The 23,813-nt window shown below is 44.0% G+C and overlaps 1 protein-coding gene across 1 annotated transcript in view; it reads right to left on the reverse strand.

Annotated features, from left to right (window-relative positions):
- The window catches only part of EXOC6B (exocyst complex component 6B), a 1,306,513-nt gene that overhangs the window by 839,155 nt on the left and 443,545 nt on the right, over positions 1-23,813 (reverse strand). Inside the window, 1 exon segment of the mRNA XM_029594539.1 lies at positions 6,761-6,829. Within this exon segment, the coding sequence (XP_029450399.1) occupies positions 6,761-6,829 (69 nt within the window).

Consider the following 23,813-nt stretch of genomic DNA (forward strand, 5'->3'; position numbering starts at 1 on the left):
ACTTTATAAATTGGATAACGTGATTAACTTTATAACTTGGTTAACTTAATCGATTTCAACCGGTTGATTGGATATAGCTGGAGACCGCCGGTGCCCTCAACCGAGAAACGTCGACACCCGGTAGGATAGGTGTCCTTGCTGTAGGAAAGCATGGCTTACCCGTGAATCACTTGCTCGGCAGCCGTGGGTGGGATGCTGCGTCCATCTGTCTACACTAAGGAAAATGAAACTATCAGGTAAGTAATTTCTCCATTTCCTAGCTTGCAGCAGATGGACTCAGGACCAATGGGATGTATAAAAGCTACTCCAGAACTGAATGGGAGGCTGCCTGTGACCCACTTAGTACTGCCCTTGCAAATGCTGTGTCCTCCCGAGCCTGAACATGCAGGCTGTAAAACCTGGAGGTGTGGATGGAGGACCATGTTGCCACCCGACAGATCTCGGCAGGTGACAGTAACATGGTTTCCGCCCAGGACACTGCCTGGGCTCTAGTAGAATGGGCCTTGACTTGTAGAGGCAGTGGCTTGCCTGCTTCTACGTAGGCTGCCTTGATGACTTCTTTGATCCAGCGGGCTATGGTTGCTCGCGAGGCCACTTCCCCTTGCCTCTTCCCGCTGTGAAGGACGAATAGGTGGTCCATTTTTCATACGGGTTCCGACATTTCCAGGTATCTGGATAGGAGTCTGCTGATGTTCATGTGGCATAGACTTCGAGCCTCTTCAGAATTCTTATGCTCATCTGGCGATGGTAGCGAGATGGTTTGGTTGAGATGGAAGTGAGACACCACTTTGGGGAGGAACGAGGGAACCGTGCGTAACTGGATGGTTCCCGGGATGAGCCTGAGAAACGGCTCACGGCAGGACAGTGCTTGTAGCTCAGATATTCGACGGGCTGAACAAAGTGCCAGCAGGAAGGCTGTCTTCAATTTTAATAGTCAGAGAGACAGGCCGTGGAGAGGTCTGAAGGAGGCTCTTGCTAAGAAATCTAGGACCAGGTTGAGGTCCCAAAGAGGTACCGGCCACTTTAGGGGTGGTCGGATGTGCTTGACTCCTTTCAGGAAGCGGGAAACATCCGGGTGAGAGGCTATGCTATCGCTCTCGCTCTTGGTTCCGTAGCATGACAATGTGGCCACCTGTACCTTGATGGAGTTGAGGGACAATCCCTTCTGTAGGAATTCCAAGATCGCAGGAATTTTGACTGAGCGTGTTATGATGTGGTGGTCCTCGCACCAGACTTCGAATACTCTCCAAATCCTTATGTATGTTAGAGATGTGGAGAACTTGCGTGCTCGGAGTAGCATGTCAATTACAGCTCCCGAGTATCCGCTCTTCCTCAGGCGAGTCCTCTCAATGGCCAGACCATAAGAGAGAATCGAGCTGGATCCTCGTGGAGGATCTGTCCTTGTTGGAGCAGGTCTGTGTGTGGAGGTGGTGGCAGCGGGGTCCCTGTCAGTAGTCTTTGCATGTCTGCGTACCACGGTCTTCTTGGCCAGTCCGAGGCCACAAGAAGTACTGGTCCCCTGTGTTCCTCTATCTTGTGAATGATTGCGCCCATTAGGGGCCATGGCAGGAAGGCGTATAACAGAGTCTCCTGTGGCCAGGTCTGTACCAGAGTATCGATTCCCTGGGACTGAGGTTCCCGCCTGCGGCTGAAAAAACTGGGCACTTGGGCATTGGACTGGTTTGCCAGAAGGTCCATGGTTGGTGTTCCCCAACGGTTCACTATCAGTTGGAACGCTGCGGTCAACAGCTTCCATTCTCCTGGGTCTAGACTTTCTCTGCTGAGGTAATCCGCAGTGATGTTGACTTTCCCGGCGATGTGGACAGCCAAGATCTCCTGGAGATTCACTTCCGCCCACAACATTAGGAGGTCTATTTCCAGAGACACCTGTTGGCTTCTGGTTCCTCCCTGACGGTTGATGTAGGCCACTGTTGTGGCGTTGTCTGACATTACTCTGACCACTTTGTCTCAGAGTCTGTGACCGAACTGAAGGCAGGCTAGTCTGACTGCCTGGGCTTCTAGGCGATTGATGTTCCATCCCGACTCTTCTGGTTCCACTGCCCTTAGCTCTTTGCAATGTGCTCCCCCCCATCCTCATAGGCTGGCATCCGTGGTGAGCAGGATCCAGGTCGGTGAGGATAGTCTTGTTCCCTGGCTCAGGTGACCGTCTTGTAGCCACCATTGTAGTTGGGTCCGAACTCTGCCCGGGAGCTGTAGACGTACTGTATAGTTCTGGGACAGTGGATTCCATCGCGATAGACGTGAGCGCTGTAGGGGTCTCATGTGAGCTTGTGCCCATGGCACTACTTCCCAGTGTGGATGCCATGAGACCGAGGACTTGTAGGTAATCCCATGCTGTGGGGCGAGGTTCGCTCAGCAGGGTTTGCAACTGGTTCATCAGTTTTGATCGCCTTGTCACAGTGTCAAGATGACCTTGTCTTGTTTGGTGTTGAATCGGACTCCCAAGTATTCTAGAGACTGTGAGGGCTGCAGACAGCTCTTGTTGGTGTTGACCAACCATCCTAGCCTCTCCAGTAGAGTTTTGACTCTGTTGGTTGCCTTGTGACTTTCCGGTGTCTTTCCTCTGGGGATTTTGCCCTGATCAGCCAATCGTCTACGTAAGGGTGTACGAGGATTCCTTCCTTCCTCAGTGTTGCCGCCACCACCACTATGATCTTGGTGAATGTCCAGGGTGCTGTGGCTAACCCGAAGGGTAGTGCCCGGAACTGGTAGAGACGGACCAGGATTTTGAAGCGTAGGAAGCGCTGATGTTCTTGATGGATCGGAATGTGTAGGTAGGCTTCCGACAGATACAGGGATGTGAAAAACTCTCCCGGTTGTATCGCCCTTATTACAGAGCGTAGGGTTTCCATGCGGAAGCGGGGGATCTTCAGGTGACGGTTGACCGACTTGAGGTCCAGGATGGGTCTGAACGTTCTCTCTTTCTTGGGGACGATAAAATAAATGGAATAATGCCCAGTATTTGTTTGTTGTGGAGGCACAGGGGTTATGGCCACTCCATGCAGTTTATCCATTTTTTTCATTTCCATCCTTTAGTAACAAGGGATCCTCTCTGTTTATAACATGCTCTTCTGAATTCCATTACTATTCTTGCCTTCACCTCCTCTTTTGGGAGGGAATTCCATGAATCTACTATCCTTTCCATGAAGACATATTTCCTGACGTTGTACCTCAGTCTACCCCCTCATATCATGACCCCCTAATTCAACAGTTTTCTTTCCATTGGGAAAGATTTGATTCCTGTGCATCATTAATTACTTTCAGGTATTTAAAAATCTCTTATCCTATGGCTTTTCATGCAGATCCCACATCATTTTGGTTGTCTTTCTCTGGACTGTTTTCAAATACAATTGAAGCAAAAAGTCGTGAGGATGTCAGCTGGGCTACTAGATGACCAAGGAGTAAAAGGAGTTAAGGGAGGGGACAAAGAAATAGCAGAAATACTGAATAAATGCTTTGCCTTGGTTTTTACTGAGGAGGATGTTGGGAACAAACACATACCTGAAACATTATTTAATGATGCTGAGCACCTAAAACAAATCTCTGTATTTATGGAGGATGTCACAGATCAAACTGATAAACTAAAGAGTTACAAATAACAAGTATTGAATGGCATCCACTCCAGAGTCACCAAAAACTTCAAATATGAAAATGCAAATGTGTCACTAGTAATCTGTAACCTTTCGTTTACAAAGCCATAATATCTGAAAATTTGAGGGTGGCCAATGTGATGCCAATTTCTAAAAAGGGTTCCAGGATAATCCAAGAAACAATAGACCAGTGAGCTTGACATAATGTTGATCAAAATGTAGAAGCTATTCTTAAAACAAAATCCCTGGCCATATAGACATAGCTTAATGGGAAAGTCACATGGTTTTAGCAAAGGGAGATCCTGCTTTACCAATCTTTTACATTTTTTTTTGAAGGTGTAAATAAACATGTAGTTAAAGGTGAACCAGTAGATAGTGTATTTGAATTTTCAGAAGGCATTTGACAAATTATCCCGTGAGAAATTCCTCAGGAAATTAAAGCATCATGGGATAGAAGGCAGTATCCTATTGTGGTTTTGTAACCAGTTAAAAGACAGGAAAGAGAGGATAGGACTAAATGGTCAGTTTTCCAAATGGAGAAAGGTTATTAGTGGAGGATCACAGAGAACAGTACTGGGATCTATGCTGTTTAACATTCTTAAATGATATGCAAATGGGAATCAAATTTGCAGACACAAATTATTAAATGTTGTTCGAACAGCAACAGATTGTGAGGAACTGCAGAAGGACCTTGAGAGAGAAGGAAACTGGGCTACTGAATGGCAGATTACATTTAATGTAGAAAAGTGCAAACTGATGCACATAGGGAAAAAGTAATCCCATCCATATGTACAAAATGCTGGGATCTGTAATGGAAACCACCATCCAGGGAAAGGACCTTGGAGTCCTTGCGGACAATGTATTAAAATCCTCAGCTCAGTGTGCAGCAATGATCACAAAAGCAAATAGCATGTTAGGATTGATCTGAAAAAGAATGGAGAATAAAACAAAATATCATATTGCCTCTGCATCAATTTATGATGCGACTGCACCTCAAGTATAGTGAGTTCTTGTTGCCCCAGCTCAAAAAAGGTAGTGTGGAACTAGAAAAGGTGCAGAGGAGGGGGACAAAAATAATAAAGGGAATGGAAGATTCCCTATGATAAGAGGCTACACAGGTTAAGACTCCAGCTTGGAAAAGAGACAGACGAGAGAGGACTTGATAGAAGTTTATAAAATCATAAGTAGGATGAAACAAGTAAATAAAGGTGGCTATTTACCCTTTCAAATAATACTAAAACAAGGGGACATTCCATGAAATTAACAACTAGCAGATTTAAAATAAATAGTAGTAGTTTTTCGCTCAATGCATAACCAAGCTATGGAACCTGTTGCCAGAGGGTGAGGTCAAGGCAAACAGCATACTGGGGTTTAAAAGAGGTTTGGACAAGTTCCTGGAGGAAACTCCATAAAATATTATTAGCCAGGCAGATTTAATAAAGCCATTGCTATCCCTTGGAGTGATAGCAATGGCTCTGCTGGGTGCTTGTGTCCCATACACTAGCCACTTTTGGAAACAAGATGCTAGGCTCCATGGACCTCGGTCTGACCCAACATTGTATTTCTTATGTTATGTTTGATATTTAGTAGTTTTTTTCTTTTACATATTTATAGGGCATTTTCTCTTTTCCTGTCCTCTCTCTTTTTATTTTCTTCTTCTTTGTGAATGTAAAAGCTTATATTTCCATACAAGGATTAATTTTCTGTGTATGTATATAAAAATGTAAAAAATTATTTCAAACAGAACTGACAGATTCAGAACAGTTCCTTTCAACTAGCCCATGACTATACCAAAGTGAAAATTGGTTGGGGCTAGTACTGGCTTTGAAGTTTGAGTTCCTTCCTTCCTTTTCATAATTTAAAATAAAGTATTTTGGATTTCACTGGATACAATAATAACTTGGTCTCTTTTCTTTGTCTCTACTCCAGTGTTTCCCAATCTTTTAAAGCCCAGGGCATACCCTAAATTAACCAAAATATTGTGGGGCATACCAACCTATACAGGACAGGAAATACAGACATGGAGAGGACTTGTACGGTCAAAAATGAACACGGGAAACACTGAAAGTTCCTCCAATCTTTCTTCCAAACTTCAAAACAAAGGGAGAGAATGGGCAGAGACAAACATGAACTTGTCACAATGGGTCAAGAGAAGGCTCTGTATGATTGGAGCAGCAAGCTTGGTTGGTTACCCTGGGTGTCGCATGTGGCTGCCAGTACTTGCTGCTGCTTCAACGCTCACATCCAGTGCTCAGTGCATGCACTCCCTATCTCACTCATCTTGGAGATAAGGACTCAAAGGGGGAAGCCTTGCTTTCTGCCCATTAATTACCACACTCCAAGGCTCATACTGTAGCTAGGAAGAAGAGGCATGCGTGATTACACATGTTTTCAGAATGGAACTCCTACAACTCTTGTTGCTGTAAGGTAATGACAGCACAGCTCAGGTACTGGCCAGATCCGAGCATCAGGTAGTGATGCCTTTTTCTGTGGCACACCTGATCAGGTCGGAAGGCACACTGGTTGGGAAACACTGCTTTATGTACCAGATGGTGTATTCTGTATGTACTGGGTAAGGGATGTTCCCTGTTCATGTGCACCAATAGATTGCTATGTGCTGGAATTCAGAAAGCTGGACAGTTATGGAATATCAAATGAGCCAAGTATTTATGCTCTGTTTTTGTGTTTTTAATATGCCTGGACAAGATAGCAAGATCAAAACAGGGCATCATAATGAAATGTAGGTACATTGTACTGTATTTTACTCTTTATCCAGTTAGACAAATGAGATCAATTGTTTCATAGTTGCTAACTTTGAGTTGATCACTTCAATTTGTAAGTAGGTTTTACCTGCACCTGACAAGATGCATAAGTCATCTTTCACTATGATACCCCTACCTGTAGACAGATATAGCACTATTTACACAGGCTGCTCAATGCATCAGCCCTAAAATACTAAATATGCCTAGTATCAGCATCAGAAGAAGAAACCTCATCAATCCTGATAGCTAAGGTACAAGAGCATTTTTTTTTAATTACTTATTTTGGCTAAATATAAGTTATCATAATCTGCAAAGATTCCATTTTTGTCAGGGCTAAGATAGTTACTAGAACTTTGTACTGAGTATATCAAGTGAAGCCTTACTTACCAGCACAGAATATATATGTAAACATCGGTAGACAGGGGAGAAATCAACCAAGTCTTGAGCTCCAGGCACCTATACAAAATATTAATACAGGGAAAAATTAGCATAAAATATACAAACTGGACAGTCCACAAATTACATATGTCCTGTGTTTATACACCTTTTAGCTCTAGATTTCCAGCATAGAGAGGGTTTCTGAAAAGGTCTTCTCTCACAGTAGTTATTAACAATTATTTTAAACTTTGTAACTTACCACAATACATTGCAGGCATACTCTAAATCAGTGGTTCTCAACCTTTTTTCGGCCGGGACACACCTGACAGATGGTTCTCACATGCGTGACACACTGAACATGTGACCATCACGGGACAAAATGTAAATATACATTCTGCATCCTCAGGAACCACGTCGACCCCCCAAAAATGGGTGCAGAGCAGAACTAGGGCATTACCCGTACGGCTCACCATACAAAAAAGATATTCTGGTTCTGATGACATCTCAGTAAAAGCAAAGCAAACTCTCTTTACTGGCAAACACAATACCCCTCCTTATGAAAAGACAGTAATTAACCAGGCCCTAAACACTAATACACCTCCTATTGGGAAAACAGAGCAAGCCAAGCTGCTATAGATACCCACTTAGAAATAATTGTAAAACTATACTAATAAATGTTACAAAACAGCTGATGAACAGAATAACATCCAACAATGAAAAACTCATAAAAATTATTAAAAATTGTCTAAATATCAAAATATTTCAAAACAGCAGACACATCACATAACACCCAATAATTAAAATGGCAATCAATCAAGAAAAATAAACTTAAAAAGCCACCTTTACTTACCCTCTCTAGCAACTCTCCTACTCCTTTCCCTTGCAGACCAATAGCACTCACCAGAAGCAGTAGTGACTGCTGAAGCTCTGTCCTCACAGTCCTCTTCCTTAGGGCCCACAACCAGTCACAACCAGTCTCTGTCTCACACAGACCAGTAACTTCCCTAACTAGTATCTCTTCCTCACACACACACCAGTCACCTCCCTGACCAGTCTCTCTCAATCACACACATGCTGTCACTTACATACAAGCTCACACATACTGTCACTTACAACCACACACACTGCCACTTATGCACCCATTGTACCACACACACAAGCTCTCACTCATGCACCCAAGCACCCATTCTACCACATACACACACACACTGCCACTCATGCAACCAGGCATGCATTCTAACACACACACAAAGCTGCCACTCACGCACCCAGGCATGCATTCCAACACACACACACAAAGCTGCCACTCACCACCCATGCACCCATTCTACCACAGGCACACAAGCTCTCACTCATGCAATCAGGCATGCATTCTAACACACACACACAAAGCTGCCACTCACGCACCCAGGCATGCATTCTAACACACACACACAAAGCTCCCACTCATGCACCCATTCTACAACAGGCACACAAGCTCTCACTCATGCACCCAGGCACCCATTCTACCACACACACACACAAGCTCTCACTCACGCACCCAGGCACCCATTCTACCACACACACACAAGCTCTTACTCATGCACCCAGGCACCCATTCTACCACACACACACAAGCTCTCACTCATGCACCCATTCTACAACAGGCACACAAGCTGTCACTCATGCACCCAGGCACCCATTCTACCACACACACACACAAGCTCTCACTCATGCACACAGGCACCCATTCTACCACACACACACACGCACACAAGCTCTCACTCATGCACACAGGCACCCATTCTACCACAAGCTCACATGGAGCCTCTTCTCATTGTTTGGCCTCCACTTCTCAGCCACCTCTGGCCTGACCTCCCGCGGTACGCAACGTCTCTCCAGCCGCCTCCCGCAGTGTGCATGGTCTCTCCGCTCTTCAGCCACCGGCAGCGGCGCGCAGCATCTCTTTGTTCTTCGGCCCCGCCGCTGGTGACGCACAGGTCTCTCTGCTCTTCAGCTGCCGGCGGCGCGCAGCGTCTCTTCCTTCTTCGGCCCCGCCGCTGGTGACGCACAGGTCTCTCTGCTCTTCAGCTGCCGGCGGCGCGCAGCGTCTCTTCCTTCTTCGGCCCCGCTGGCGTCGGCGCGCAGCGTCTCTTCATTCTTCGGCCGCGCTGGCGTTGGCGCGCAGCATCTCTTCATTATTCGGCCCCGCCCCTAGGGAGAAGGGAAGCACAAGCGGGGCAGTGGAACACCGGGAGCCGCGACACACCTGCCGGAGCTTGGCGACACACTGGTGTGTCGCGACACACCGGTTGAGAACCACTGCTCTAAATCATAACATACTGTCATTCATTTTGGGTCTCACTCACCAAAGAAATGACAATCTCTTGGAGTGCATTACCGTAATTTTACTATGTATAAAACCCTTGACAGTTTGCTTCTTTTATTTCCTTTCAGCTTCTGAAAGTTCTGTTATTCCAGTGCTGTTTCTTTTGATCTAAAGTTGCATCTACTTGTACATCAAAAATAAATAGATCAACCAACACAATCAGCCAACTAAATGTAAAAGGAAAAAGTGTTGCTTTTACTTTCTTTCTAAAATCCAAGTAATCAATTTCCAACCTCAAATTATTAGGAAGAGAATTCCTTAACGTTGGGCATGCAACAGAGAAGGCCATAGTATGGGTTTACTGCACTTCATGATGGAATAGATCAGTGATTCTCAACCGGTGTGTCGCCACACACTGGCAGGTGTGTTGCATGCTACCCGCAGCTAGCGGTGCCGAAGACCTGAAGATTGGAGCTGCTAGCCGCCATCAGAGACCAGGCTGGTGGAGCCAAAGACGAGTTGCTCAGCTCTATGTGAGACAGGGAGGGTGCCTGTGTGTACATGTGGTGTGCATGTGAGCGAGGGAGGGTGCGTCTGTGTGTATGTGGTGTGCATGTGAGCGAGGGAGGGTGCTTCTGTGTGCATATGGTGTGCATGTGAGTGAGGGTGCTTCTGTGTGTCAATGTGAGCGAGGGAGGATGCTTCTGTGTGTCAATGTGAATGAGGGAGGATGCTTCTTGTGGGTGTGTGCTAGAGTGAGATGGAACATATTTCTGGCAGGCTGCGGCTGTGAGAGAGAGGGGAGCATGTGTGTGATTGAGAGCTTGTGTGTAAGTAAAATAGAGAAAGCACTGGGTGATTGAGAAAGACTGATCAGGGAGATGATGCGTGTGTGTGTGAAAAAGTCTGATCAGGGAGATGATGTGTGTGTGTGTGTGTGTGAAAAAGTCTGATCAGGGAGGTGATGTGTGTGTGTGTGAGAGAGAGACTGGTCAGGGAGATGATTGGTGTATGAGAGACAAAAACGTGTCCTGAAGGTGTGATGTGTGTGTGTGTTTGTGTGTGTGTGTGTGTGTGTGTGTGTGAGTGAGAAAGACTGATCAGGGAGGTGATGTGTGTGAGGGAGAGAGAGAGAGGGAGAGGCCTCCAAGGGAAAGGCTTAGGAGAACTGCTGGAAAGGGTAAGTAAAAGTGGCTTTTTAAGTTCATTTTCTTGATTGACTGCCATTTTTATTATTATTATGTGAGGTATCTGCTGTTTTGAAATATTTTATTGGTATTTGGAGAATTTTTAATAATTTTTAAGAGCTTTTAATTGTTAGATGTTGTTCTGTTCATCAGCTATTTTTGAAACATTTATTCATACAGTTTTACAATTACTTCTGTGTGGGAATCTATAACAGCTTGGCTTTTTCTGTTTTTCTCATTGGAGATGTACTGGTGTGTATGGCCTGGTTTAATATTTGTAGTGTTGCCTTTTTATAGGTAGGGTTGTTCCATTTGAGTGCATGCCATAATGGAGGTGTAACTTTGTGTGGATTAGTTTGTGTGCATTATTGCAGATGCTGGTACTATGTTAGGTGTTATATTTCTGTTTCCATTTCTCCAGTTTTGTACTGCATGCAGAGTGGCTTTTTTGGGTTTCCATTCTAATTTCTGTCTCCACATTTGTAATTTGTGGTCTTTCTGGACTTGGTGAAGGTCAATCTTGGGTGTATGACTGAGGTGAGATATTTAATCAGCATGTAGGTTAGTAAAATACCTCACCTTATTTGTTGTGTTTTCTTAATAGGACATGCAATGGTGTTGAACTGTTGTCTTTTTATAAGTAGGGCCACTGCATCTGGTAGTAGAGGGAGTTTGTGTTGCTGTTATTGAGATAACACTAGAATATATTTTTTGTATGGTGAATTCTATGGGGAATGTTCTAGTTCTGCTTCAGACCCCTTACTGAAGGTCGGAGGTGTGGGTAGGGTTAGCCTTGTGACTGTCATGTGTTCAGTGTGTCACGCATGTGGGATCTATCTATCAGTTGTGTCAAGACAGAAAAAAGGTTGAGAACCACTGGAATAGATAATAGAATTATTCCTAAAGAACATAAAGACCATGCACACACATAAGATTGTCAAAATATTGTTCAAACAATGTGAACTATTACTACACATAATTTTATGAATTGAAATCAAGATCAGAAGATGTATATGTTGTTCAATGTGCAGCCAATGATATTCTTTCAACATTGGAATGAAACAAGAGAGGGATCTGGTGGTGATCATATCTGATAGTCTTAAGGTGACCAATCAAGTGGATAAGGCAACAGCAAAAGCCAGAAAAATGACAGGTGCACCCTAAACCCTAAGTCTAACCCTCAGCAGAAAAAGGGAGGTGATATTGCCCCTGTATACATTATACTGTGTATAATTCTGGATACTTCATCTTCAAAAGGATAAAACAGGATGGAATCAGTCCAGAGGGTGATTACTAAAATAATCAGTGATCTTTTAGGAAAACATATAGGGACAAAGATCTAAACATGTACTCCCTAGAGAAAAGGCAAAATAGGGGAGATATGATAGAGACATTTAAATATCTCAGAGGATCAATGCACAGAAGGCAAGTCTCTATCAACAGAAAGATGACTCTGGTATGAAGGGTCATGGGATAAACTCAGGAGTAATCTAAGGAAGGATATCTTTACAAGAATGACTGACGGATGCATGGAACAGCTTTCCAGAAGTCTGTGGAAACAAAAAAGAGGAGATGCCTAGTCGTTTAGAGCAGTGGGCTAAGAACCAGGAAAGCAAAGTTTCAAATCCAGCTTACACTGCTTTTTACCTTGGGCAAGTCACTTCATTCTTCACTGCCTCAGGTAGAAACTGAAGGCCTGATTTACTAAGCATTTCTTCCCACAGACACAGAATGGGAGAAAGGCCTTAGAAAATCAAGCCCTTAGATTGTAAACCCTCCAGGGCCAGGGAAATATCTAGTGTGCCTGAATATAACTCACCTTGAGCTACCAGTTAAAAGGAGGAGTTAAATTTGAATAAATAAAATAAATCAGAACTCAAGAAGACATGGAACAAGTACATCTTTGAGGGGTGGGTAGGGATTGTAGAAGCTGAGCAGTTATGTGGCAGGGCAGACCAGACAGGTTGTATAGTCTTTCCCTGCTCTCATGCTTATATGTTTCTAAATGATTATGAAGAGTAAAAAGCTGGGGGTTTGTTTCTATCACAGAGGGCACAGACTTTCATTTTGTCCTTTTCATTCTTTATAGCTCTAAATTGTTAAATGCAGCTGTACACGTACAAACCTTTTAAACAAGTCACTCTTTGGCAAGTCTCAGATATTTTCCGACAAACCTCATTGTTTTCTACTGAGCTTTAACTGCCCCTGTTGATGAATAGTGATTACGTGCCGTGTGGTTCACTTCTTTTCACACACGTGTCGCCACCACCTCAGGCCCTCACAACAAACAAGACATTCATTCAGCCAAGGATGACTTTCCATGCAAAGGACACAGAAAGCATTCCACTTATTTATCTGCTTTGCCTCACGTAGCTCCTAGCTGGGATGTGTATGCAACATATAGGCTCTGGAAAACAAAAAAAGACCGTCCACCAGTCTGAAGTAGATGGGGAAGAGTTGCGTGAAAACAAAACAGTGTGCTTAGATGTGAAAAGAGTGGGTTATCACCAGGCTGGAAATAAAACAACAAAAAAAACAAACCCCCAACCGTCTCCAAAGTGACAGCTGAAGGAAGGCTCCGACAACTCAAAGACCAGGGCCAGTCTGTTTATCTGATGACAAGACAGGAAACATAGAGCGCAATGTCTCAAACTTCACTCTTTTCATCTTTGCTACCATTGTCCTTTCTCCCCCTCAATACTGACAATTCCACCATCTTATTGTGTTAGGCGCTGCTAGTCAGGGCCTGCAGCTGAATCCATCAGGCAGAAAGCACAGCAAGCCCAGCATGCTTTGACATGTCCCCTGATATGATTTCAGTTTGATTGCCCCAGAAAGCTGTTCCCTACTGACATGAAAACATAATACTATTTTCTCTTTTCAACTGTAAAACTAATTTTACGCTGCACAATTTGCTGTTATTTTGGTACAAATGTCTCTGTTTGCATTTTCCCAAGCCTCAACTGAAATGTCTAGCCTTCTGGAAGAAGAGTGCCTCCTTTCCTGCCATGAAAACCGAGAGGAGGAGTTAATGTTGCCGTTCTTTCACCATCTCAGGAGACGATCTAACTTGGGTACAAACTGCAAACTTCACGGGGGCTTTACACATCAATTCTCTGATGCACCTGGTTCTCACAGTGCCCAGCCAAAACACCCCAAAGTCTATACCTGGCTCCTATATTCTGTAAGTGTGCTTTTGCAGAAACCTTAGACAACGCAGATTTTACTTAGAACTTAAAGTAAGCGTTCCACGTACAAGCAAAATTCAAACTCCCAGACAGCAGGCTATTCAGTGCATCTTACAAAAGAAGCTGCAATTTAGCAGTGGGCGGATGCTGCCATTTAAAAAAAAAAAAAAAAAAAAAAAACAATGCCATTTCCCATGTCCTACACTCTATCACTTCCTGTTACTTTTTCCAGTCCTCACCTACTGCCAACTATAATCGGGGAGGGAGGGGGGGGGGGGGGGAAGAAGGGGAGTTTGGAGTTTTCAGTCTCCGAGATTTCCTCCAGTTTTCTGATGAACTAGTAGCTTCATGATCTTTCACGATCATGAGGAAAAAATAAAAATTCCGCCCCTCCTCACCAAAAAAATAATCACATAAAAGCAGTACTGCAGTTAATCTGCCAGCACGTTATAGATAAACCCTCGGATAAGCACAAAACAAGAGATTATAACTCACTTCATTAACTCAACAGGCACTCGATCGGCTGCTTGTACAAGGGGTCACATGTACTATACAATTTAAGGGGGTCGGCACGCACAAAGGAGTGCACATTTGTGCATTCTGCGCACGCCGACGCCTGCGGCCTTCCTCAGTTTCCTCCCAGTCCGCTCCAATTTTGGTCCCCGCTGTGCTGGGGCCTCTAGTCACACCCCGCCCCACAGGCCACCCCTTTCCTGAAGCCCCAGGACTTATGCGTGTGGCCGGGCCTTTGAAAATAGGCCTGGCGAAGCCATTTACACACTTAGGCCTTTTAAAATCTGGCCCTTAGAATTTAACCAATACTATTCTTACATGTAGGAGGGTGGCCTGCTCAAAGCTCTTCACATACTATTAATATGATAGTGATGTAAGGAAATCCTGACATTTGTTTCAGCATTTTAAATTAAGGGTTACCCAAGCTAGTTTGCCATTTCAAGATGACTATGTAAGCCATGCTTGCAATTATCAGAGTATTTCATGCTTCAAGAAACAGAGATATTTCATTGATACATGGCTTGATTTAGAATTTAAAATTTCAACAGTAGCTATATTTTTGTGAGCTCAATAACCCTTCATTCTCCTGCAATAGCCAGTCGTCCACTGGTCCTCCTCGAGGGAAAGAGGACAACTTGGTTTTCATACAAGGAACAAGTGGGTGTCTTTCATAGCATGGAAGAAAAATTCCATTTCGTTTTTTCTCATAGACCACAATCCCAGATACAGGACTTGCCTCTGTGATGTACAAGAAGATCACCAAATATAACCCACTTCCTGCCTCCTCCCAACCCAAATAGGTATCATACTCCTTAACTTACCCACAACCCCCCCCCCCAAAAAAAAAAACCACTACCTCAAGCCTCATTTCCATCTAGCCCTATTTCCCATCAAACAAAGAAAAAAACAAAAACAGGATTTTATCTCTTTGTTCCCCTAAAGGTCAGGTAGTCTCCAACCTGAGCTCTACTGGAGCCAAATTTCACAATTTGGGACCTACATTGAAAAAGCCAGCCTCTGATTACTCAACATACGCATTTCTCGATTTGTAGGAGCTTGAAGTAAAGTAGTATGGGGTGAGCATAAAATGCACCCAGAGGTATAAACCCTTCAACAAGGACTACAGAGAGCTATCTCCAACACCAGCATCATCTTAATATTTGCCCGTTCTTGCATGGGCAACTCGTGCAGGTGATACAGTAGAGGAATTACCAAAGATAAAACTTAACACCATGTTTTGTAAAACCTGAAAAATGCTGAACACTTATTAGGCAGACCCACTAACAATTACAGTAATCCAATAAAGATATTATATAAAACTGGATTACCATCTGAAAAGCTGATATAGCCAACAAAGGACATAGACTTCGTATCTGCCGAAGTTTGAAAAAAAGTCTTTTGTGCCACACCATGGAAATATGGGATACCAAACTAAAAGAAACATCTAGGTAAACTAAATCCCTCACTTTCTCCACAAATTTTACCGCAACACTATTAATTTTAAGAGTCAAAGGAGGAACTATAGAATCCCCCCATCCACAAATAAAATTTCTGCTTTTCCTACGTTCAATAACAGTTATCTCGCTGCCACTCAATGATCATCCCCAAACCCCTATTCAAACCTTCCAATGTCAAACCTGGATTATATTCTGAAGGAATCACCAGCTGAATATCGTCAGCATACAAAAACCAATGATTCCTAAGGAACGAATAAGGGCCCCTAAAGGGCACATAAAAAGATTGAACAAAAGAGGTGACAATGGAGATCCTTGATGGAGTCCACACTCCATCTGAAATGATTCAGACAACTCACCCCTCATAGGAACCACAGATCTCCTGTTGGACAGGAAAGAAGGTATCCACTTAAGCACAACTCCTGCCAATCCAACCTGTCCAAAACATTCTAACAAGATCTTATGGTTGACTAGGTCAAAATTGCTGGACAGATAAAGAAAAATTTAAAAAAACAGATTCTCCTCCTCAATCTCTACAGTGCAACACCTCCTCAGTGACTGCCACCAGAACAGTCTCTCCACGCTGTACCCCCTACAGACCCCAGACTGGCAGACATCTAGACCCACAAAGGCGAATTTTAAAAGCCCAGCATGCGCCAAAATACATGCCCACCATATTTTAAAAGCCACCTACATGCACGTATATCTCCTGCTGGGTGCACATCTCACTCAGAAACAAAAAGGAGCTTGGTGTGAGTGGAGCATGGACATTCCAGGGCAGGGCCAAGAGATATGCACGAAAATACGTACGCGCCTGGCCACGCGCCCAGGTCTAGTGCCCATAACTTTACTTCTGCTATGGAGTTTACAAAACAAAATGCCATTCCTGAGAGGTTTAATGGGTCAGGGCTAACTTGGTGTTATAAAATCACTGCGACCCTGGGCGCACGTCGACGCACACGCGCCAATGGTCATCCACGCAGCCCTTTGAAAGTTACCATCCTTACCTCTTCAAAAAAACAAAAACTGAGAGGTGGCTTACTTCGCAATAACTTTGGCTAGGATTAGGATATTCCCCACTGAACCAAAAACTGAGCAGGCCGATATATCCAAAGTAGATTTTTTCATTAGGGGAATCTCCATGGTACTTTTAAGACCTGTCAGAAGGCACGTCCCTTGCAAAATAAAAGTAAGTCGTACTTCTTTCTGCAACAAGCCCACAAAAGCAGGTAGAAATGCTAAAGCTAGTTAGATTTTTGGCAAAATAAAGATTTGCATTTTAATGGAATGATCTTAAAGTAAAAGATAAAGCAATTTGCATTAACTAAAATTATACAACCTTGCACTACAAACATTAAACTGCTTACTCCGATTCAATGTATCCTTCCTGTATGTAAACAAGTCCTGATGTTAGAGCATTTTTATTTATAAAACATGTCTTTCTAGTTCAAAGATGTTCTTATAAGAGAAATCAGTCGTCAGGAAATCTCATAACGGACTGCCTAAGCTGCTTATTTTTTTATATTAGTCTCTATCTGGAGTCAAGTTAATCATCCATGCCCAACTCATCATTTGCGTCAATTCTAAAGATAACAACTGCTCAGGATCCACTTCAGACTAGCAGTTTAAATCAATTATTTTCCAAAATGGTACCGCAATACTTACCGACATAGCAATTGTATCACCTCAGAGAAAAAATGTTAAACTATTGAGATTTACATATTCCCTTTCGTTGAAACAGGATGCCAGTGCACGTTACACTAATATTATTTCAGAGACATTTGCCTTTGAAGTAGATGTACAATACACTCCCTTGTGCACAACAACAAAAAAAAAGAAGAAACCAATGACAGAAAAAAAAAAAAAGAGGACAATTAATACCATTAACCCAATTACTGCTTGCAAATTAAACAGCTTGCCAAGACCATACAATCAGTAGAAAAGTCAACATTAGAATATCAGGATGACAAGATGAAGTATTAAGCTGAGTCAGGTGTTGTGCTCTATTAACCAAGTGGTAAAGCCCTTGAGTTTGGACCCAGGAAGATGAAAACCAGGTCCTGAAGTTACCAGTTGGGAAAAAGTCCGTGCCATGGAGTACTGCACTGAATGTGTATTTGTACAATCTCATAAATTCTCCTTGCTCCCAGTCACATGCACCACTGTCTCTATCAAACTTCTTCCCATTTCTTTTTCAACAACATATATAATTACTACATTTAACACAATGCTCAGCTGGGATTGTATTTGCTTCAAAGAAATCTTGATATTTTAATAGAGACACATCTCCCCAATTTCACAGAAAACAGCCAAAATGAAAGGAAACAGGAGGGGCAGGGAGGCTTGGCAGCAACAGTAAACATGGCCAGCAAGTCACCCCCCATGGCCTGGGTTGAAGGCTGAGCAATCCCTACCTGTACTATATACTTTGGTGTTATCTAATCTGGAGTGCTATCATTCACTGTATTTGGGCCTGCCTCATTAGATATTCTGGGAAGGCCCTGCAGATAATCCAGAATTCTGCTGCTGGAATTTTGACCAGGACTTCAAGATACAACCATATTACTCAAATCACTACAGTGGTTACCTGTGGATTTCAGAATGCAATATAAGATCCTTTCTATAATTCACAATGCCTTAAGTGATGATGTGCCGTTTGGTATTAATTATTTGCTGAAAATTGACTGACCAGTGAGAAGTTTATGGACTGAAGGCCCATGTCCTTCTTGCTCTGAGCTATCGTTTGGTTAGGCTTGCTAACTCTCACTTTTCAGTCGCTAAAGCAATTTTATGGAATCAGCTACCAATCATGCTGCACAAGCAGTCGTGTAGTAAGACATTTAAGAAACAAATAAAAACACATCTATTTGCACAGGCTTTTTATTTAGTTTAATTTGTTGAAATATCTATAGGTTAATGATTTAGGTTAATAATGTGGTGTGGATACTATTGCTAATAGCAGGTATAAAACTGATGTTTTGCTGGTTTTGTGTATAATATGTTTTACTATAATTGTATGTATTTTTATGAATGCACTTTTGGAAGCCGCTTAGCTCACTGGATAATGTGGCCTACTAATTTTAAAAATAAAAATTAATCAATCTGCAGGGCATCAGAGGCAGCATGTGTAATGGGCTTAAATGAAAAGAACTGGAAAAAAATCAGGGACATGGCATTTTAGCCCTTTCTGTACCAGCAGAAAGGGGAGAGCTGTTATTTTGGGGACTGGTAGGGGCACTGGAAGACGAAACACTCATGAGGATTCTTCTCTTTGGCTATCTCTTGCTATGCACCACAAAGCAAGCCACACTCCCTTTTCAGTGAAGCCCAGTCCCACTGCATTTCTCTCCAACTGCTGTGATGGGATTTTCTTGGTAACAGAAAAGAAGATCTTTGTGTTCAGAGTCAAGGAGGATTTCTCAGGAATCCAGGAAAAGGAACAGTGGCCAAATTGTGGGTGAAAGTTGGATTTCACGGTTTTGACAGCACATTTGTGCTTTCCCAGTGGTCTTGTTTTCTTAACTATAGCATCCCTGTGAAAATCAAAATGCAGTTCACAGTAAAGCTTTCAGTTATCTTTTTCCTTCCTTTACATCTTTTTCCTTCCTTTACATCAATACAAAGAAATAAACTGCCCAAATGAGGGTAATCAGAAAAACCCTAAGCCTGATTAATGTAATCTTTCAGCTGTACAAAGTCACATACCCTTTTTTTCCCCAGCAATTGCTTCCTGCAACAATCACAACTGGCTTTTATTGGGCTACAGCACCATAAACCTTTATTCACAACTCTTTCAGAGTAACACTAATCCCTGGGATTTACAGCAATCAACAAAGTAAAAGTATGCAGGGAGTTCTGTTTTCATTATTGCCCAAGTAAAAAAAAAAAATCACATGCAGAGATGTGGGCCCATTTTCTCTGCAGGTAATTTTTCTGTCCGAAGCAATGCATGCAGTTTCGCATAATCAAAATTATATAAATTGTTCCAATCTCCACAACTGCTCGGCACACCAGGACCACCTCTTCAATCTGCGGGTAAAATTATCCACATTGACAACACAGGCATTTTACCCATGGTAGGGTTAGGCAATATTCAAAGCCACAATTTCTGCAGGTAAAATGCTTTTGTTCCAGCGGACAGGGCGTTGAAGGTTGTACCATGGGGAAGGTGCATGTGGCTGCAGGTGGACTGAAACCACTGGCAGCCAAAAAGCAGAGACAGAGGCCATGCGGCCGCCAGTGGACCTCATCCCACCGTGGCTGAACAGAGGAGGACAGCCCCCTCCCCTCCCCCCCCCCCCATCTCTGCAGGTCCGCAGGATTAGAGTAGCACTTATGCTGATCTCACGATGCACAAGATCAGCAGGGAGGAAGTGCTAGTCCCGCCAATTTTTAATATCATGGGGCCTGCACAGAGGAGAAGGCAGAAAAATGGGTTTCAGTGCGATGAGCAACGGGCTCTTTCCCAAAAGCGCCGCTGCAGCGATGACAGCAGCAGTAGGAATGAGAGAGGCTCTGAGGCTGCCGTGAAAACAAAGAGAGGGGGCCTGCTTTCAGTGTATTTGTGTGCATTAATGGGGTGTGGGTGGGTGTGTGTGTGGGTGGGTAGGTGTGAGAGAGAGCGAGAGAGAATATGAGTGTCTGCCTGGGTAGAAGAGGTCTGTCTGTGTGAATGTGTGAGAGAGAATGTGTGCCTGACTGAGGGTCTGTCTGCATGTATGACAAGAGAATGAGTGTCTGCCTGGGTGGGGGGGGGGTATTTATGTGTGTAAGAGAGAATGCGTGCCTGGGAGGGGGGGGGGGGAGGGTGTGTGTGTGAGAATGAATGAATGAGTGCCTGCCCAAGGGTCTGTTTGTGTGTGAGTGAGAAAGAGAATGAGTGCCTGCCTGTGGATCTGTGAATGTATGTGTGTGAGAGAGAGAGAGAGAACGAGTGCCTGCCTGTGGATCTGTGAAAGTATGTGTGTGTGTAAGAATGGGTGCCTGCCTGGGGATAGTTATATGTGTGTGTATGTGTGAGAGTAAATGGGTGCCTGCCTGAGGGGGGATGTGTTTGAGGGAATCTGGGTAAGAGCTTTTGTGTGCATGTGGGGGGAGAGGGCCTAAGAGCCTGTGTATGAGAGGGTGTGGATATGTATGAAAGCATGTATGTATGTGTATGTGGGAGAGAGAATGAACATGCAAATGTGTGCGAGAGTGAGAGATGATAAAGTCTGGGTATAACCCTAGCCCCAAAATCCTAGACAATCTCAGGGTGACTGGAAATCAACTTCTCAGGTATGGACAGCAGGGGCTTTTTTTTATCCTCGTTAGTTTTAATTATTGGATGTTACTTGACATGTGTGCTGTTCGAAATATTTTATTGGTGCTTGGGAAATTTTTAAAAAAAGTATGACTTTAATAGATATTGTTCTATTTGTCAGTGATGCGAATGTGGACCCTTGAGCTGGCTAGAGCGCTGGATGATCCGCTGAAGGAAGGCCTGCAGTGGAACTCGTAGCCGGGAGGCGGAACAGGACCAGGAGACCTGACAGGACCTTCACCTATACAAACCCTCATTCCCCACAGGTTGAGCCCTTGGGTGCCAGGGCCAGCAGGACTTAGGCGGAGGTCTCCTGGCGAAGAGGAATCCGGTAGGAGGTCAGAATCGAGGCTGGCAGAAGACCAGAGTAAATGGAGACGGTCCAGGGGTCGTGGCAGGCAGCAGCTGTGAGAAACGAGGAAGCAGGCCGGAAGTCAGGGCAGGCAGCAGCATAGCAGAGTCAAGAACAAGCCAAAGGTCAGGACGGACAGCGAACAGAGAATACCAGAGCCAAGCCGAAGTCAGGAACCAGGGAGTCAAGCCGAAGCAGAAGCGGAGTGGAACACGGGAGCAGGAACTGAACACAGAGGCAGGAGCGGAGCAGGAACTGGATCAGGAACACGGAGACAGGAACAAAGGATCAGGAACACAGAGACAGGAACACAGGAGCAGGAACGTAGAGACAGCAACTAGCTACTGAAAGAGTACGACCTGTTGCTAAGGTAAAGCAAGAAGGTCTGAAGTGGCCTATTTATAGGCCTCTGTAGATGACGTCGAGTTGTGGGCTGGGCCGAGGTTTCCCGCCAAGGCCCCTTTAAATCTCGGTCTGCCGCGTGCGCTTAGGGGTGAAGTCCCCAGCAGAGTTCGGCGGCGTCTCCCTCGTGGGGAGAGAATACCGCCAGGAGGCCTCTCTGCAGGACAGACCAGCGTGGAGGAGCCGGCAGAGAGCCCCCGCTTCCGCAGATAAGTGAAGGTGGGGGGCCCTGTTGCGGCTGCCCACAGACGGATTTCCCAACAGTCAGTAGCTTTGAAATATTTATGATTTTATTAGTATGATTCTACTATTATATATGATGCTTTATGTTTCTTGATTTTGTTTTATGAGGAATGGTGATTCTGTCATTGTTTACCATAGATAGAGTCTGGCTTCTTGGAGTTTCCATTTCAGTTTTTGTCTGCATATTGCTGGTTCTAATTTATAATTTTTTATTCTGTATTTGATGAAGATCTGTCTCTGCTCTGTGTGTATGACCAAGGGGAGACATTTTGCTAGTGCGCAAATGTTTGAGTTGAAGTTGGGTACACAACTGAACGCTTAGGTGCGCACCGATGGCCCGCAGCAAAAAACGCGTGAAATCACTTCATGATCTACCTACCACGTGCCAAAAGGAGAGGAAGCCTGGGAGCAGGGCCTAGCCAAATAGCTGCTCAACCCACCATACATGAACTACCTTGTCACCTCACTGAACTCCCCAGAGACATGAGTGGGTCAGCTGAATGCCAAGGTAACAGAACTTTTCGCCTGCTTTCCTCTCGCAGTTTTGTTTTGTAAAGTTCAAAACTTTTACCTGAGCTCAGCCCTCCCTGGCTGAGAGCAGGAACGGGTCCCGGCTATAGGGGGAGAGGACTAAAGCCTTCTCCGCTGAGCTTCTCTTGGCCTGCAACCACTATTGAAATTTTAGGTTCACACCAGTCAAGGCTACCGGACTGAGGGCAATCTACTGAGGGAGGGGCCACACGGCATCGCCTCAGGAGGCAAACAGTGCTATATAGATGTCTAGTCTTTCATTTCCTTTCGATTCCTTCTTCTATTTACGTGCACCATCTACTGGAAACAGAGAATACTGGCGGGCTGATGTCAGGGCGGGAATATGTGGCCGCAAAGTCAGCTGTTGCTCCATCTCCCTCTGCTGGCAGAAATGCATAACCCACCCGTTGGGACTGACCTGCACGAATGTTAAGGTAACACACTCACACACATATAAATAAATAAATATTTTATACACGAAGTAACCCAACTTTGGTGGGCAGAGGGCACAGCAAATTGTATGGGTGGAAGGGGGGGAGCCAAGGCTCAAAAGGTTTGCCCACCCTCGTTCTAAATGTTATTGAGCAATGGCAGTGACTCCCTCTCGGGAGGAAGTGTGGATACTACCTTATTCCCGGGCCTGGCCAGCCCAAACATCAGAAGACCTAACCCGGGAACCAAATCCACAGTCCCTCTCTGCATGGCAGTGCACAGCGCTTCCACCAAGCCAGTCATCCACCTCCATTTCAGACTTCTTATTTTCCACTACCCCATAATACAGCTGTAAAATATTTTAATTTTGAAATTAAAACTGCACTATCAAATTCAGTACCCCAAACTATACAGACTGTCTGAATTCATGAATATCATGGCAGAAAATAAACAATTTCATCAGCTCATTAGGCTCAACGAAAACAAGCAGTCCAGTAAAAATGATGGAAAATAAACTTCTCATTGGGTCGTGCAGAGAACAAGTTTTTGATTATCTCTGAAAGACAAATTTCTAGAATAGCAGGTAGTGTGTTCTGAGTTATAAGAAAACATTGTCATATTTGAATTTCCTTTCAAACATAGTGCACATAAGACCATTAGGAAATTACAGACAAGTCATATCTATCCATCTATAGATAGATGGATCGATATAGATATATAGAGAAATAGATATATTTCAGCTGTTGACAGACCTATTGCTTACAGGATCTTTTTAGAATAGGGGTAGGCAACTCCGGTCCTGGAGTGCTGCAAACAGGTTTGGTTTTCAGGAGATGAGTTATATTTGCATAAGACAGAGGCAGTACATGTTAATATAACTCATGCATATTCATTATTGATACCCTGAAAAATAGACCTGTTCTTGCCATTCCAGGACCAGAGTTGCCTATCTCTGCTCTAGAACATCTTTGGTTTAGAGATGAAATCACTCTGCTACTTTACATCTGGTAGATATACTGTCTATGCAGCTTTAAGAAAAAATGATAACCTGCAGTCTGATCTGTCAAAAACACACTATGAATCACCCAGGCCTGGCGCGACCGGGTGTGCAAACAGTGCAATTATACAGGGAGGCACACCTGGGGGGGGG

Source organism: Rhinatrema bivittatum, chromosome 1 (assembly GCF_901001135.1).
Source record: "Rhinatrema bivittatum chromosome 1, aRhiBiv1.1, whole genome shotgun sequence".
NCBI classification, from domain to species: Eukaryota; Metazoa; Chordata; class Amphibia; order Gymnophiona; family Rhinatrematidae; genus Rhinatrema; species Rhinatrema bivittatum.